Below are 13,716 nucleotides of genomic sequence, written 5' to 3'. Positions count from 1 at the left end.
TTTCTTCTTTTTATAGGCTCCAGGGTATAGAGCAGGGGCTTGGAGAATGATATCTTCATGGTCTGGCCCCAGGGGTCCTGCCACCTCATTTTCCACAGAGTAATGATTTGAGATTGTACATGGTCCCTGTTGGGTATTTAAAAATAGTAAGCCTCCTTCTTCATCCCTGCTACATGAAAACACCCCCCTTATATAACAAGGCTGTTTGCCCATCCCTTCTCCAAGTACAGTGTTTGTTTTAGAAGCCTCATTTGCACAGGATTTCAGTGACTCAGTATGCTCTTTTGCCTTTCTTTGGAGAAATACGCTCCTGCTGTGTCCCTTTCCTCCCTCACATGTCCTGCCTTTGTATGGCTCCCCAGAGCCCAAAACCACACCGTTGAGATGGACACAGTGTAGACCCTTGGGTAATTGTCAAGTCATGTTGCAGACTTCAGGTTGTTTGGTATAAAGTAAAAAATAAATGTTTTTATTAAAAAAAAAAAAAAAAAAAAAGGAGGTCAGTGAGCTCCCATCACTGATGGTGTTGGCATGGTGGGGGTCTGCAAGGAGGATGGATGGCTTGACAAGAGACTCCAGGTTGCTGAGATGAATTTGGCAGTTGCTGCTATCCCTAGAGAAGGTAGGAAAACCTGGAAGCTTCTTTGTTTGAGGGTCTCCTTACGCTACTTTTATGGACAATGCAAATTCTACATGGTATTTGTTTTACATCTTTGAAGTAACTAAGTGAAAGTGTGGTATAAAAATAAGCACTTGATAAACCCCTTTGAAAACCTCTAGTGTCTACTAAAGCTAAGTATGCACCTATCCCATAATCTTACTTCTAGGTAATTGTCCAACAGAAATGTGTATATATGTTCAACAGTGACAACACGGGGGAACGTTCATAGTGGCACTGTGCTTAATAGCCCCATACTGGAAACAAGCCAATGCCCATTAATAGTAGAGGATAAATGCATTATTGGTTTAATCATATACAGAAATGAAAATGAACTAACTCCAACACAACAAAACGGATGATTCACAAATGTGACGCGACGTGAAAGAATCCAAACACTAAGTACATACAGCATTCACACAAAACTGTTAGCTGCTGTTGGAAGTCAGGATAGCACTTAGCTGTCAGCAGGTGGCATGAGAGGACCTCTGGGGCGTGGCGGTGTCCTGTTTTATGGCTTACGTGGGTATGCTTAGTTTGTGAAAATTTGTCAGTCAGTATGCTTATGATTTGTGCATCTTTCAGGATACATGTTATACTTCACTAGAAGTTTTGGGGTAAATTAAACAAGCAATATAACCATCCTCATTCCTCTCCACCCCACCATCCCAAGTATAAAAATAAATTTTCCAGGGTTCTCCAAAGACTTCACAGTTCCCTGAGAAATGTGACTGGACGAGCAGAGCAGGATGGTGCTGAGGTTGGCAGCTGAACACCTGTCAGGGGGAGAGGAGTCTCTGATGGCCCAGTGTGTAGGGAGGGTGTTGGGTAAGAGGCCCTCCTGGGATCAGGCAGGGCTAATGTCATTTTATCATTATCCCAGCTTCTGAAACATTTCTTGTGCAGAACAACATAAAGTTACTTAGCTTCTCAGCAGGCTTACAAGGCAGAATCAAACCTGTCTTGCCAGCTCTGCTGGGTTCCTCTCCAGCAAGATCACATATATGAATGTGCTTGGAATCAAAAAGGCTGCACAAATGTGAGTCATCGTTATCCCAGTTGCTGTGTGGATGGGCCAGCTTACATTTTATCCTAGGTCACTCATGACCTTGTTCAGTTTTGATAGCGTCTGAGAAGGGTAAAAAGGCGCTTTAAGTAAGAGTGATGATAATGATAATAACATCTACTGGCATTTATTGACCTCCTGCTGTGTGCCAGCCTGCTCCTCAGTACTTCATCCTTAATAACAACAGCCTTCTTAGGTAGGTGCTGTTCTGTCCTGTGTCACAAAGTAGGAAGTTGAGTCTCAAAGTGTTAACTGACTTGTTCACGGTTGGCAAAGGTGGGATCTGAACCAAGCTGGTCCAATTCGTTCCTAACTACTGGAGCAAATATGCTTTATTTAAGAGATGATTGCTCTCTTGAAGTTTGTAAACATCATCAGACATATGTGTCTAGCTGGGCTGGACTAAGCCTTGGTTCCTTTTTTGCTTAAGTTTCTATGTATTTCATTTTATTTAGGTTGATTTGTAAAAGCAATAAAACCTTGCTATAGTATATTTGAAAAATAAATAAAAGAATATTACTTATTGTCCCACCCTCACTTCCCAGCCATTTTTACCATTTGGGAGCATTTTCTTTCAGTCTCCTTTAGGAGCATAATTTTTTTATAGCTGTAGTCCTGTTTCCTTTGTACATGCAATGGTGTATCCTTTTTTTTTTCTTTTTGATGTATCCTTTTTTTGACCCAGAAGTTAGTCAGAAACCATCTTCATGTTGGCAGACATCACACCCAGTTTACTTTTGCTGTTGTCGGGCATTGGGAGCATTTTTAAAAGAGCAGTTTTATTCAGATAGTCACATACCATGCAATCCATCCAGAATGTACAGTGACTTTTAGTATATTCAGAGATGTGCATTCATCACCACAATCAATTTTTACAACACTTTTATTACTGCAAAAAGAAAACCCCCATACCCTTAGTAGCTACCTCTCAATTTCTCTATCCTTTGCATTGAAGGCATTTTTTGTTTTCAAATATGGACTCCCACACGAGCATCTTTCCACATCTTGGATCGTTTCCTTAGGAGGCTGACATTCCTTCACTCCTCCCAGCCCAGGCACTTTGCTTGTGGCCGAGGGTAAAGCCTGCATCATCTTAGAGGTTGGGGGCTGAATGTCCTCTTCCAGACGGAGCCATGGTGCTGAATGGAAAGCAGCAGGGCCTTAAAACATTTAATTTATTTAAAAATGTTTGCATAATAAATGAATGCCTTTTTGTTATAAAATATTTTGTATAAAACAAATCTATGAAATAAAAAATCAATGCCCTGGGGAGAACTTCCAGGAAAGATGCCAGTGTTGGGAGCTTCAGGATACACTTATCCTCGGAAAGTAATGGGTGAACAGGCAGAAACTGTCTGAAACAATGAATCTGAGGCTCCAGAGGCCAAAGGAGTACAGTGCAGCATCCAGGGAAGAGTAGGACAGGGAGAATGAAAAGCTGCAGTTCAGACACTGAGTGAATGGCACTGCAGCAGTAGCTGGTGCCCACCCCCCACCCGAGAGGCAGGAAGCCTCAGTAGGGTCTGTTGCTGGCTGCTGTGCACTGTGCATGGAGAGGGTCGCAGCGGCCTTCCCCCCTGGGACCGGGTGGGGCAAAATCGAGTGCTAAGCATACCTTCTGATGTGTGAGTTTGGGACACTGAGTCCAGGCTCTGAATCACAGTTCTAGCCTGTCTGGAGGGGTTCCCTCATGGATACTGTTTCAGTACCAGCCCACCAGGGGTGGAGCCTGTGGAGGTTGAGAAAACACACTACTTCCTTAGAGCTGCAGGGAATAGTTTGCCGAAGAGCACCATCTGCTGGGAAGGCCAGGAAAGCACAGCTTCAGGAAACCAAAAATAATAATAATAATAATAATAATAATAATAATAATAATAATAAGGCAGCTTAGGTGAAATGGACCTAGAAACACATGAACAACTGACACTGACTGTAGAAGAAATAGACTTTAACAAATCAATTATAAGTGAAAAGATTGGATCAGTCATCAGAGACCTTCCAAGAAAGAAAAGCCCAGGTGAATTCACCTGTATAACAGGTGAATTCTACTTATCATTCCAAGAAGCATTAATATCAATCCTGCTCAGACTTTTCCAGAAAATTGAAGAGAGGGGAATACTACCCATGTCTTTTTTTTTTTTTGCAAAAATTACCCTATTATCAAAGCCAGATAAAGACACTACAAGAAAAGAAAATTATAGACCAATTTCTCTAATGAACATGGTTGCAAAAATCTACAAAATACTTGTAAATAGAACCCAGCAACATATGTATATATATCTGTGTATTGGTGGGCGTGGTGGTGCATGGTCTGGAAATCAAACCTGGGTCTGTCTCATGGAAGATGAACATTCTGCCACTGAACCACCTGTGCATTCCTAACAACGTATTAAAAGAATCATACACCATGATCAAGTGGGTTTATCCCAGCCATGCAAGAGTGGCTCAACATGAGAAAATCAGTTAATAGAATACATGACATTAACAAATCAAAGGAGAAAAAACACATGATCATCTCAGTTGACACAGAAAAGGCATTTGACAAAAGCCAGCATCCTTTCTTGATAAAAATATTTCAAACAATAGGATTAGAAGGATGCTTCCTCAACATGATTAAGGCCATATATGGACAATCCACAGCTAACATTGTACTCAATTGTGAAAGACTGAAAGCTTACCCTCTAAGATTTGGTACAAGACAACGATGCCCATTTTCCCCACTGGTATTCAGTGTTGTGCTAGAAGGACTAGCAAGAGCAGTTAAGCAATTAGGCAAAAAAATAAACAGGCAAGAAAAAGAAGTAAAAGACATCCAGATTAGAAAGGAAGAAGTAAAGCTTTCACTATTTGCAAGTGACATGATCCTATATATACAGAAAGTCCCCCCAAAATCTACAGCTAAGCTACTAAAGCTAATAAATTCATTAGTGGCAGAAAACAAGATCACCAAGCAAAAACCAGTAGTGTTTCTATACACTAGTAATGAGCAATCTGAGGAGGAAATCAAAAAAAGCTTTTCATTTGTGATAGCAAATAAAAGAATCAAGTTATCTAAGAATGAAGTTAACTAAGAATGTATGCAGAAATCTACAAATCATTGTTTAAAGATATCAGAGGTGACCTAATTAAATGAAACGACTTTTTGTGTTCATGGATTAGAAGACTATTTTCATTAAGATATCCATTCTACCCAAGTTGATTTACAGATTCATCACAATCCTGATCAAAATTCCAACAGCTTACTTTGCAGAATTGGAAGAGCCAATTATCAAACTTATTTAGAGGGCAAGGAGCCCTGAATGGCCAGAAACATCTTGGGAATTAAAAAAACAAACAAACTAGGATGGAGGACTCACGCTTCCTGAGTTTAAAGCATTTTAAAAAGCTACAGTGGGGGCGGGCCGCGGTGGCTCAGGAGGCAAGAGTGCTTGCCTGCCGTGCCGGAGGACCTCGGTTCGATTCCCGGCCCCAGCCCATGTAAAAAACAAACAAACAAATAAAATATAATAAAACAAGAAAATGTTTAAAGATGTTTCCCTTTCTTCCTCCCTTCCTTCCTTCCTTCTCTGTCTTTCCTTCCCTTCCTCCCTCTCTCTTTAAAAAAAAAAAAAAAAAAAAAAAAAGCTACAGTGGTCAAAACAATGTGGTACTGGCATAAACATAGAAATACTGACCAATGGAATCAAATGGAGAATTTAGAAATAGACCCTCACATCTATAGCCAATTGATATTTGACAAGACTGCCAAGTCCACCCAACTAAGACAGAATAGTCTGTTCAACGAATGGTGCTGGGAGAACTGGGTATCCATATCTAAAGAATGAAAAAGAACTCCTACCTCACATCTTATACAAAAATTAACTCAGAATGGAACAAAGACCTAAATATAAGAACCTGGACCATTAAACTCCCAGAGGAAGATGTGGGGAAGCATCTTCAAGATCTTGTGGTTTCTTAGGCTTTGCACCCAAAGGCCAAGCAACAAAACTAAAAATAGAGAAATGGAACCTCCTCAAAATAACGTTCTTTGCTGGGTGGCCCACGCTGGCTCAGCAGGCAGAGTTCTCACCTGCCATGCCGCAGACCCGAATTTGATTCTTGGTGCCTGCCCATGTAAAAAAAGAAAGTTCCATGCTTCAAAGTGAAAAGGCAGCCTACTCAGTGGGAGAAAATATTTGGAAGCCACAAACCCAATAAGGATTTAATGTGCAAATATATAAAGAAATGCTACAACTCAACAACAACAACAAAAACAAGCGAAACAGCCCAGTTGAAAAATGGGCAAAGGACTTGAATAGACATGTTTCCAGAGTGGAAATACAAGTGGCCAAAAGCACATGAAAAGGTGCTAAAAATCACCAGCTATTAAGAAAATGAAAATCAAACCATGATGAGATACATTTCATATCCACTAGAATAGCCACTATTAAAAAAACAGTAAGTTACAAATGTTGGAGAGGATGTGGAGAAAGAGGAGCCCTAATTCATTGCTAGTGGGAATGTAAAATGGTGCATCCGCTGTGGAATATAGTTTGGAGGTTCCTCAGGAAGCTAAGTATAGAATTGCCATATGATCCAGCAATCTTGCTGCTAGGTATATACCCAGAAGAGCTGCAGATAGGTAAGATTTTGCCCCAGGTGTGCTGGTTTGAAAGGATTATGTGCTTTAGGAAAGCCATGCTTTAATCCTGATCCAAACTTGGGGAAGCAGCCATTTCTTCTAATCCCTATTCAATAAGGTAGGTTGGAATCTTTTGATTAGCTTATATCCATGGAGATGTGACTCTGCCCATTCCAGATGGGTCTTGATTATTTTACTGGAATCCTTTAAAAGAGTAAGCATTTTGGAGAGAGCAAGAAAGTCCCAAGAGCATCAGAACCAAGAGAGCCCACACAGCTGGAGACCTTTGGAGATGAAGAAGGAAAATGCTCATTGGGGAGTTTTATGAAACAAGAAGCCTGGAGAGAAAACTAACAGATGTTGCCATGTTTCCCATGTGCCTTTCCAGTTGAGAGAGAAACCTTGAACATAATTGGCCTTCTTGAACCAAGGTATCTCCCTGGATGGCTTAAATTGGACATTTTTATGGACTTGCTTTAATTTGGACATTTTCACAGCCTTAGAACATGAAACTTGCCACTTAATAAGTTCCCCCTTTTAAAAACTGTTTCATTTTTAGTACATCTCATTCCAGCAGCTAGCAAACTAGAACACTAGACTGACCATCTCAGTTGTTTCTTATGCTGCTTTCACTGTCTCAAGCTGCTTTTTCCTGGAGGGCAGATTGTGGGAGGTGGGGCATGCTGGAGAAGAGTTTCACAAGTCAGTCAATCCAGGACAACAAAGCCAGGGACCCACAAAGGAAGTGCTGGTCAGCTCTGTGCTGCCTTGGAGAGATGATAGAGGGACCAGGAGCCATGAAGCTTCTTTCATGGCTCCCCAAAGCTGCCTTTTCTTGACCTACCCAGCAAATGCAGCCCTTCACATGTTTTTCACAGCTCTCAGGAAATGTATTATTTTTAAATCTCCTCTTCCACCTTTATCCGTGGCAGGCTGTAACATTGGCCACCTTCAAAGTAGGTTCCCAGTGATCTGAAGTAACTAATCAAAAACAGTGATCACCAGTTGGCCTGTGCCCACCCTGGATCTTGGGAAAGCGGATTTTTATGGCCCTTTCTGCACCAGTAAACTATGCCATCAGCCAGACCCTACTGCTGCCTACCATGAGGGTTGGGGCTGGGTAGTGGAAACTGCCATGGAAGAGCAATTTACTGGTAATTGCTGTAATACCAGCCTGTTCCTCCTGTTCTTACCTGGATGCTATGTAGGGTTCTACTGGGAACCAGAGTTTTTTTGTTTTGTCTTTTTTGAATTTTTTATTGTGAAATATTATATACAAAAAACCAATAAATTTCCAAGTATATTTTAACAGGTAGTTATAGAATAAGATTTTGAAGTTTGGTATGGGTTACAATTCCACAATTTTTCTTTTCTTCTAGCTGCTCCAAGACATTGGAGACCAACAGAAATAGCAATGTAATGATTCAGCAATCATACTCATTTGTTAAATCCTATCTTCTCTGTTATACTCCTCCTTCTCTTTAAATAACGTATATACATAAAAGCAGTACATTTCAATGTACATTGCAACAATTAGTTATAGAACAGATTTCAGAGTTTGGTATGGGTTATAATTCCACAACTTTAGGTTTTTACTTTTAGTTGCTCTAAGCCTAAAAGAAATATCAGTACAGTGACTCAGCACTCATACTCGTTTGTTAAACCCGACCTAATCTGTTAAATTCCGCCCTCACCTTTGATCTTTCTCCTACTCTTTAGGATATTTAGCTATGCCCATTCTAACGTTTTCATCTTCGAAGGGGCTGTTGATAATATGGAATAAGGGGATGGAACTATTTGATATTATGGAAGGGCTGGCCCTTCTTTATTTCAGGACTTATCTGGTCCAGGGGCATCTGGAGGTTGTAGGTTTTGGAAAGTTACCCTAGTGCATGGAACTTTTGTAGAATCTTATATAATGCCCTAGGTATTCTTTGGGTTCGGCAGGAATGGTTTGGGTCAGGGTTTGGCAAGTTATGCTGGGTATCAATATCTAACTGAAGCAGGCATAAGGATGACCTCCAGTGTAGCCTCTCCACTCTATTTGAACTCTCTCAGCCACTGATACCTTATTTCTTAAACTGCTCTTCCCATTTTTTGTATGGATAGCATTGTTGATATCATGATACCAGGGCCAGGCTCATCCCTGGGGGTCATCTCCCACGCCGCCAGGGAGACTTTCATCCCTGGATGTCATGTCCCACGTAGCTGGGAGAGCAATGGTTTCATTTGCAGAGTTGGGCTTAGAGAGAGAAAGGCCACATCTGAGCAACAAAAGAGATCTCTGAAGGTGACTCTTAGTCACACCTATAGGTAGGCTAAACTCTGCTACATACATAAGCTTCACAAGAGCAAGCCTCAGATGAAGGGCTTGGCCTTTTGATTTGGGTGTCCCTAATGTTTGACACAGTATCTAGGGTTTCCATAATGGTAACATTTAATAGTTCTATAATTTTTCTCACATTCCTCAAGGGACTTTGCCGATACTTTTTTTTTCTTTAAGTTCTTTCTTTCTTTTTTAAATATCACATACAAATGCTAACATTCTTACCATATGATCATTCCATTCTTGATATATAATCAATAACTTACAATATCATCACATGGTTGTACATTCATCATCATGATCATTTCTTAGAACATTTGTATCAATTCAGAAAACGAAATAAAAAGAAAACAGAAAAAAAATTCATGCATGCCATACCCCTTACCCGTCATTGATCACTAGCATTTCAATCTACTAAGTTTATTTTAACATTTGTTCCCCCTATTATTTATTTATTAAAAATTTTTTTTATTAATTTTTAAATTTTTAAAAGAAGTATGACAACAAAGAAACACAAACATTCTTAACATATGATCATTCCATTCTACACATATAATCAGTAATTCAGAATATCATCATATAGATGCATATTCATCATCATGATCATTTCTTAGAATATTTGCATCAATTCAGAAAAAGAAATAAAGAGACAACAGAAAAAAATTCATACATACATACCCCTTACCTCTCCCTTTCTTTTTCTTTTTAAAATTTATTTATTTTTTATTTATGATATATAACCACATACACAAACATTCTTATCATATGATCATTCCGTTCTTGTTATATAATCAATAACTCACACTATCATCACATCATAGTTGTATATTTATTATCATGATCATTTCTTAGAATATCTACATCAATTCAGAAAAAGCGATAAAAAGAAGAAAGAAAAAATTCATACATACCATACCCCTTTCCCCTCTCCTTCACCAATCACCAGCATTTCAATTACTAAATTTATTTTAACATTTGTTCCCCATATTATTTATTCATTTTTAATCCATATGTTTTACTTGTCCATCGATAAGGTAGACAAAAGGCTCTCACAATCACACTGCGACAGTCATATCATCATACAAGTATCGTCAAGAAACATAGCCACTGGAGCACAGCTCCACATTTTCAGGCAGTTCCCTCCAGCGTCTCCATTGCATCTTGACTAACAAGGTGATATCTATTTAGTGCGTAAGAATAACCTCCAGGATAGCCTCGCAACTCTGTTTGAAATCTCTCAGCCACTGACACTTTATTTTGTCTCATTTCACTCTTCCCCCTTTTTTCTCAGTCCCTTGAAGCTGAGTTCCAGCTCATTCTCGGATTTCTGTCCCACGTTCCCAGGAAGGTTTATTTATTTTTAATCTGTATGTTTTACTTGTCAGTCAATAAACAGTACCCTGAATAGCATGAACCTTTGTTTCTCATTGCTTTGGTTATCTAGTAGTACTATATACCAAATTACTCTATTTAGTGCCCTATTTAAATAGATGTCATATTTAGTGGCATAAAACGAAATGAACATTTATTATCTAATACAGTTTCTGTAGGTCAAGAATTTAGGATCAGTTTAATTCAGTGGTTAGGCCTGAGGATCTCTTCTGAGGTTCTGGTCAAGATGTCAGCTGGGGCTGCAGTCCTTGAAAACTTGACTGGGTTTGCAGAGTCTACTTCCAAGATGGACCTTTCCCATGACTGTTGGCAGAAGGCCTCAGTTCTGGCCATAGACCTCTCTGTAGAATTGCCTCAACGGCCTCATGACAAGAAAGCTAGCTTTCTCCAAAGTGAGTGATCCGAGAGTGAGTGATCCCTGAGAGCAAGATGGAAGCCATTATTTAATGACCTAGTGTCGAAAATCATGCACCATCATTTCCCTAGTATCCTGTTACGTGAGTCAGCCTTTGTCATTGTGAGAGGCGGCTACATGGGGACATGCTTATCAGGAGACAGGGATCCTTTGGGGGGCGGGCATCTTGGTTGCTGACCGCCATACCAGTCTTAAAGAGAATGCTTCTAAATATTTCTGTTGAGAATGATGTTTGTTGTAAGTTTTGGATATATGGTCTTTATTACTTTAAGGAAGTTCCCTTCTAATATTGGTTTGTTTTGATTTTATTTTAATTAAAAAATTAATTAAAATGTGGTGATCCCCTGCAGCAGCTTCCCAGACAAATTATATGTTGCAGTCCTGCATGAACAGAAGCCAGCTTTGGATCTTTTCCTCTATCCTGTGTGATAAGCAGGAGGCACCAGCCCAATACAAGCCCTCTGTGGCTGAAGAACTCTGGAAAACAGTCCCTTTTGCCTTAGGAGAATTGCTACTTTCATTTTATATTTATCCTTTTTCGTTGCAGTGCCCAAGACAAAGATTTTGGCCACCGGAGGGGCATCTCACAACAGAGACATCTTACAAGTAAGTAGTGGTAGTAGGCTGTGCACTGTGGCCAGAGACGCAGCAGTAAGGACTGCCTCTGTTCCCACTCCTGCAGGGATGGGGAGGTCACATTCTTCTTGGAAGCCAGCCCAGTATTGCCTTACAGTTCATACTGTGAGCAGATTCTGGTTTATATTCAGGTGAAATCTGTATCTCTGTAGAATTTAACTCTTTGATACCAGCCCTTCCCCTTTGGAGTTGTAGGGAAAGTGCCCTTCCTTCCTCATGGCAGCATTCTTGTCTTTCTCAAGACTTCTCCCTTCCACTGTAAACCTCTGTTTTTCTTCCTTTCATTCCCCTTGTACATAATTGCTAGACTTTGTCACTGTTCTTCTGGTCTTCTGTTATGCTAGAAAAAATGACCAAAAGTGTCATCAACTTGCAAAAATATGTGATTCAGGCTATCACATTGTGGTGCTGCCAGGTTCTCTTAGACAATGTACATTTTTTTTGGATGTCACTTGAGGCAGCCTTAGCTGTTTGAGTAACTGTATTAACGGCTGCCTTGTAATATACCTGTCTTAGAGAAGATTCCGTAGAAGCAAAGCCTGAAATGAGGATGCTTCTGTGATTTTTTGAGAGTATCACCAGGAGAAAGGGAGTGAAGGATGCAGGATAGGGCTGGGGAAGAAAAATAAGCAAGGATGTGGCCTTAGTTAGATTATGTTTGAGCCTAATACCAAGGGAAGCTCTGGAGCTTGAATTATATGACAGAGTTAGCTCTACCTTGGGACAAGGGACCAACTGGATAGCCTGAAGTGGAGTGAGCATAACCTGTAAGAGGCAGCTTCTGTTCAGCTGCGGGCAGTTCTCTTGAGGAGGGTCCATTATGAACCATTAGTAACCAGCACTCACAGAAGTTGGATGAGAGATGCACGCTGGTCCAGGGAAGGGAATCTGAATAGGGCATAATACCTCCGATCACCTAAGATTCCCGAGTCATGTGAGTTCCTCTTAGTATATAGGTCATCCATTCTGAATTCATACAATTTGTTTTTTGGGCCTAAATGGAAAACTTTATCATTATCCCTATAAAATACAACCTTGTTAGTTTGGGTTTGTTTAGACTTGTTAATATTAGTGTGCTAACCAACTATCCCCAACTCTAGGTTGGTGCCATTTGCTAAGAATACCTCCTATCTCTTAGGCTTTGACTTTGATAAAATATTTAAATGCTATAGGTACAGCCCAGAGAGCTGTGACCCTCCACTCGGACTTCTCCCAGGTCACCCTCATCCCATTATCAACAGAGCGGTGGAACCAGCAGCATGGCCTTTATGGCAGTAGATAGGGGAGGAAAAGAATTAGATGGAAAGTCTGGAAAATGCATCCCAAAATGTCCATGTTTCTGTGGAAGAACGACTTGGCACAGTAAGAACCTCTGTGTTCTCTCTAGGTACTCGCGGACGTATTTGGTGCCCCAGTGTATGTCATAGACACTGCCAACTCTGCCTGTGTGGGCTCTGCCTATCGAGCTTTTCATGGTAGGTCAATGGACGGGACATAGCTGCCCCTGGAAGTGATTGGGGCACTGGCTGGGCTAAGGAGCGGTCTTTTTATCAAGAGCAGGAGGTTGAGAAGGAGGAAAATGCTTCACACTCAAGCAGTCCAGGACCTTGGACAGCTCCTCGGAGGTCCATTGCTCTGATGGATGCCTTGCTGTACCTTTGGATAGTAAATGAATCTCCTCTACATCTAACTAAGTTCTTGGGGAGCAGAGCATGCCTACAAAGTCATCTTCCTCCAATTTCAGTCAATTTGCCTTGTCTTCTGCCTGCTCAGGGAGCTCCTCAAGTTGTCCATATACCTAAGATCTTTGTCCTTTCCCACTAGTGGTTCCATCATTTGAATGGTTACTCTTAACTTTTTAACACACCTTTACTTTTTATCAAAATTGAGAACTAATCTGTGAACCTATTCTCTTAATAACTGAATTAACCTTGTACTCTTTTCTTCCTCTACTCCCCTCTCCCATCCATCTTATATGACCCAGTGCCACCTTCTGTATCAAAATCATGTGGTACTTATTTCTTGATTGTTGTTTCTAATTATAGTTTACATTATATTGGTGGTTAATTTCACTTAACTATGAGTTTTTCTGTTTTATTTTTTTTCTTTCCAAAGTTTCTTTGTCCTTCTTTGTTTCTCTGCTAGTTTGTTGGAATGTAAGTACATCTTTAAGAGGTGATTTAGTATGTGCTAATTTTCTAAGGCTTTACAAGGTCTTTATTTCACCCTTTCAAAGAATGCTAATTTGGCTGTGTAAAGGACTTCAGGTTCAAAATACTTTTCCTAAGTACTTTGAAATCATTGTTCCACTGTCTCCTGGCCTTCATTGTTTCTATTAAGAAGTCTGAGAATCATTTCATATGCCTCCTTCTGCAGAATTGGGAAAGTAATTACCCTATAGGGACTGTGCTGCATTTCTTTTTTCTTTTTCTTTTTCTGAGCCCATGTAAGTGACCAGAAGTTACCTAGGGTATTTCACTGCCCTTTCCTCAAACCAAAACCTGACCTGCAATCTAGCAAATCAGCCACCTTCCAGAGGTGGCCACTTTGTTTGGAGATCTCTCCTCACCAACTGCCTTGTGTGCAGCCCACCTGTCACCAG

The 13,716-nt window shown here is 40.3% G+C and overlaps 1 protein-coding gene across 4 annotated transcripts in view; it reads left to right on the top strand.

Moving 5' to 3' along the window:
* Positions 1–13,716, top strand: part of XYLB (xylulokinase) — a 74,737-nt gene that overhangs the window by 44,825 nt on the left and 16,196 nt on the right. For 2 of the 4 annotated variants that reach the window (XM_077129778.1, XM_077129779.1), the window contains exons 16-17: positions 11,026–11,084; positions 12,502–12,589. In XM_077129778.1, coding sequence (XP_076985893.1) covers positions 11,026–11,084; positions 12,502–12,589 — 147 coding nt within the window. The remainder of the gene's footprint in view (positions 1–11,025; positions 11,085–12,501; positions 12,590–13,716) is intronic. The other 2 variants (XR_013162851.1, XM_077129777.1) reach the window with 1 other exon arrangement.

Source organism: Tamandua tetradactyla, chromosome 15 (assembly GCF_023851605.1).
Source record: "Tamandua tetradactyla isolate mTamTet1 chromosome 15, mTamTet1.pri, whole genome shotgun sequence".
NCBI lineage: Eukaryota > Metazoa > Chordata > Mammalia > Pilosa > Myrmecophagidae > Tamandua > Tamandua tetradactyla.
Note: the sequence above shows the minus strand (reverse complement) of the source record. Positions and strands in the feature narration are given on the sequence as shown.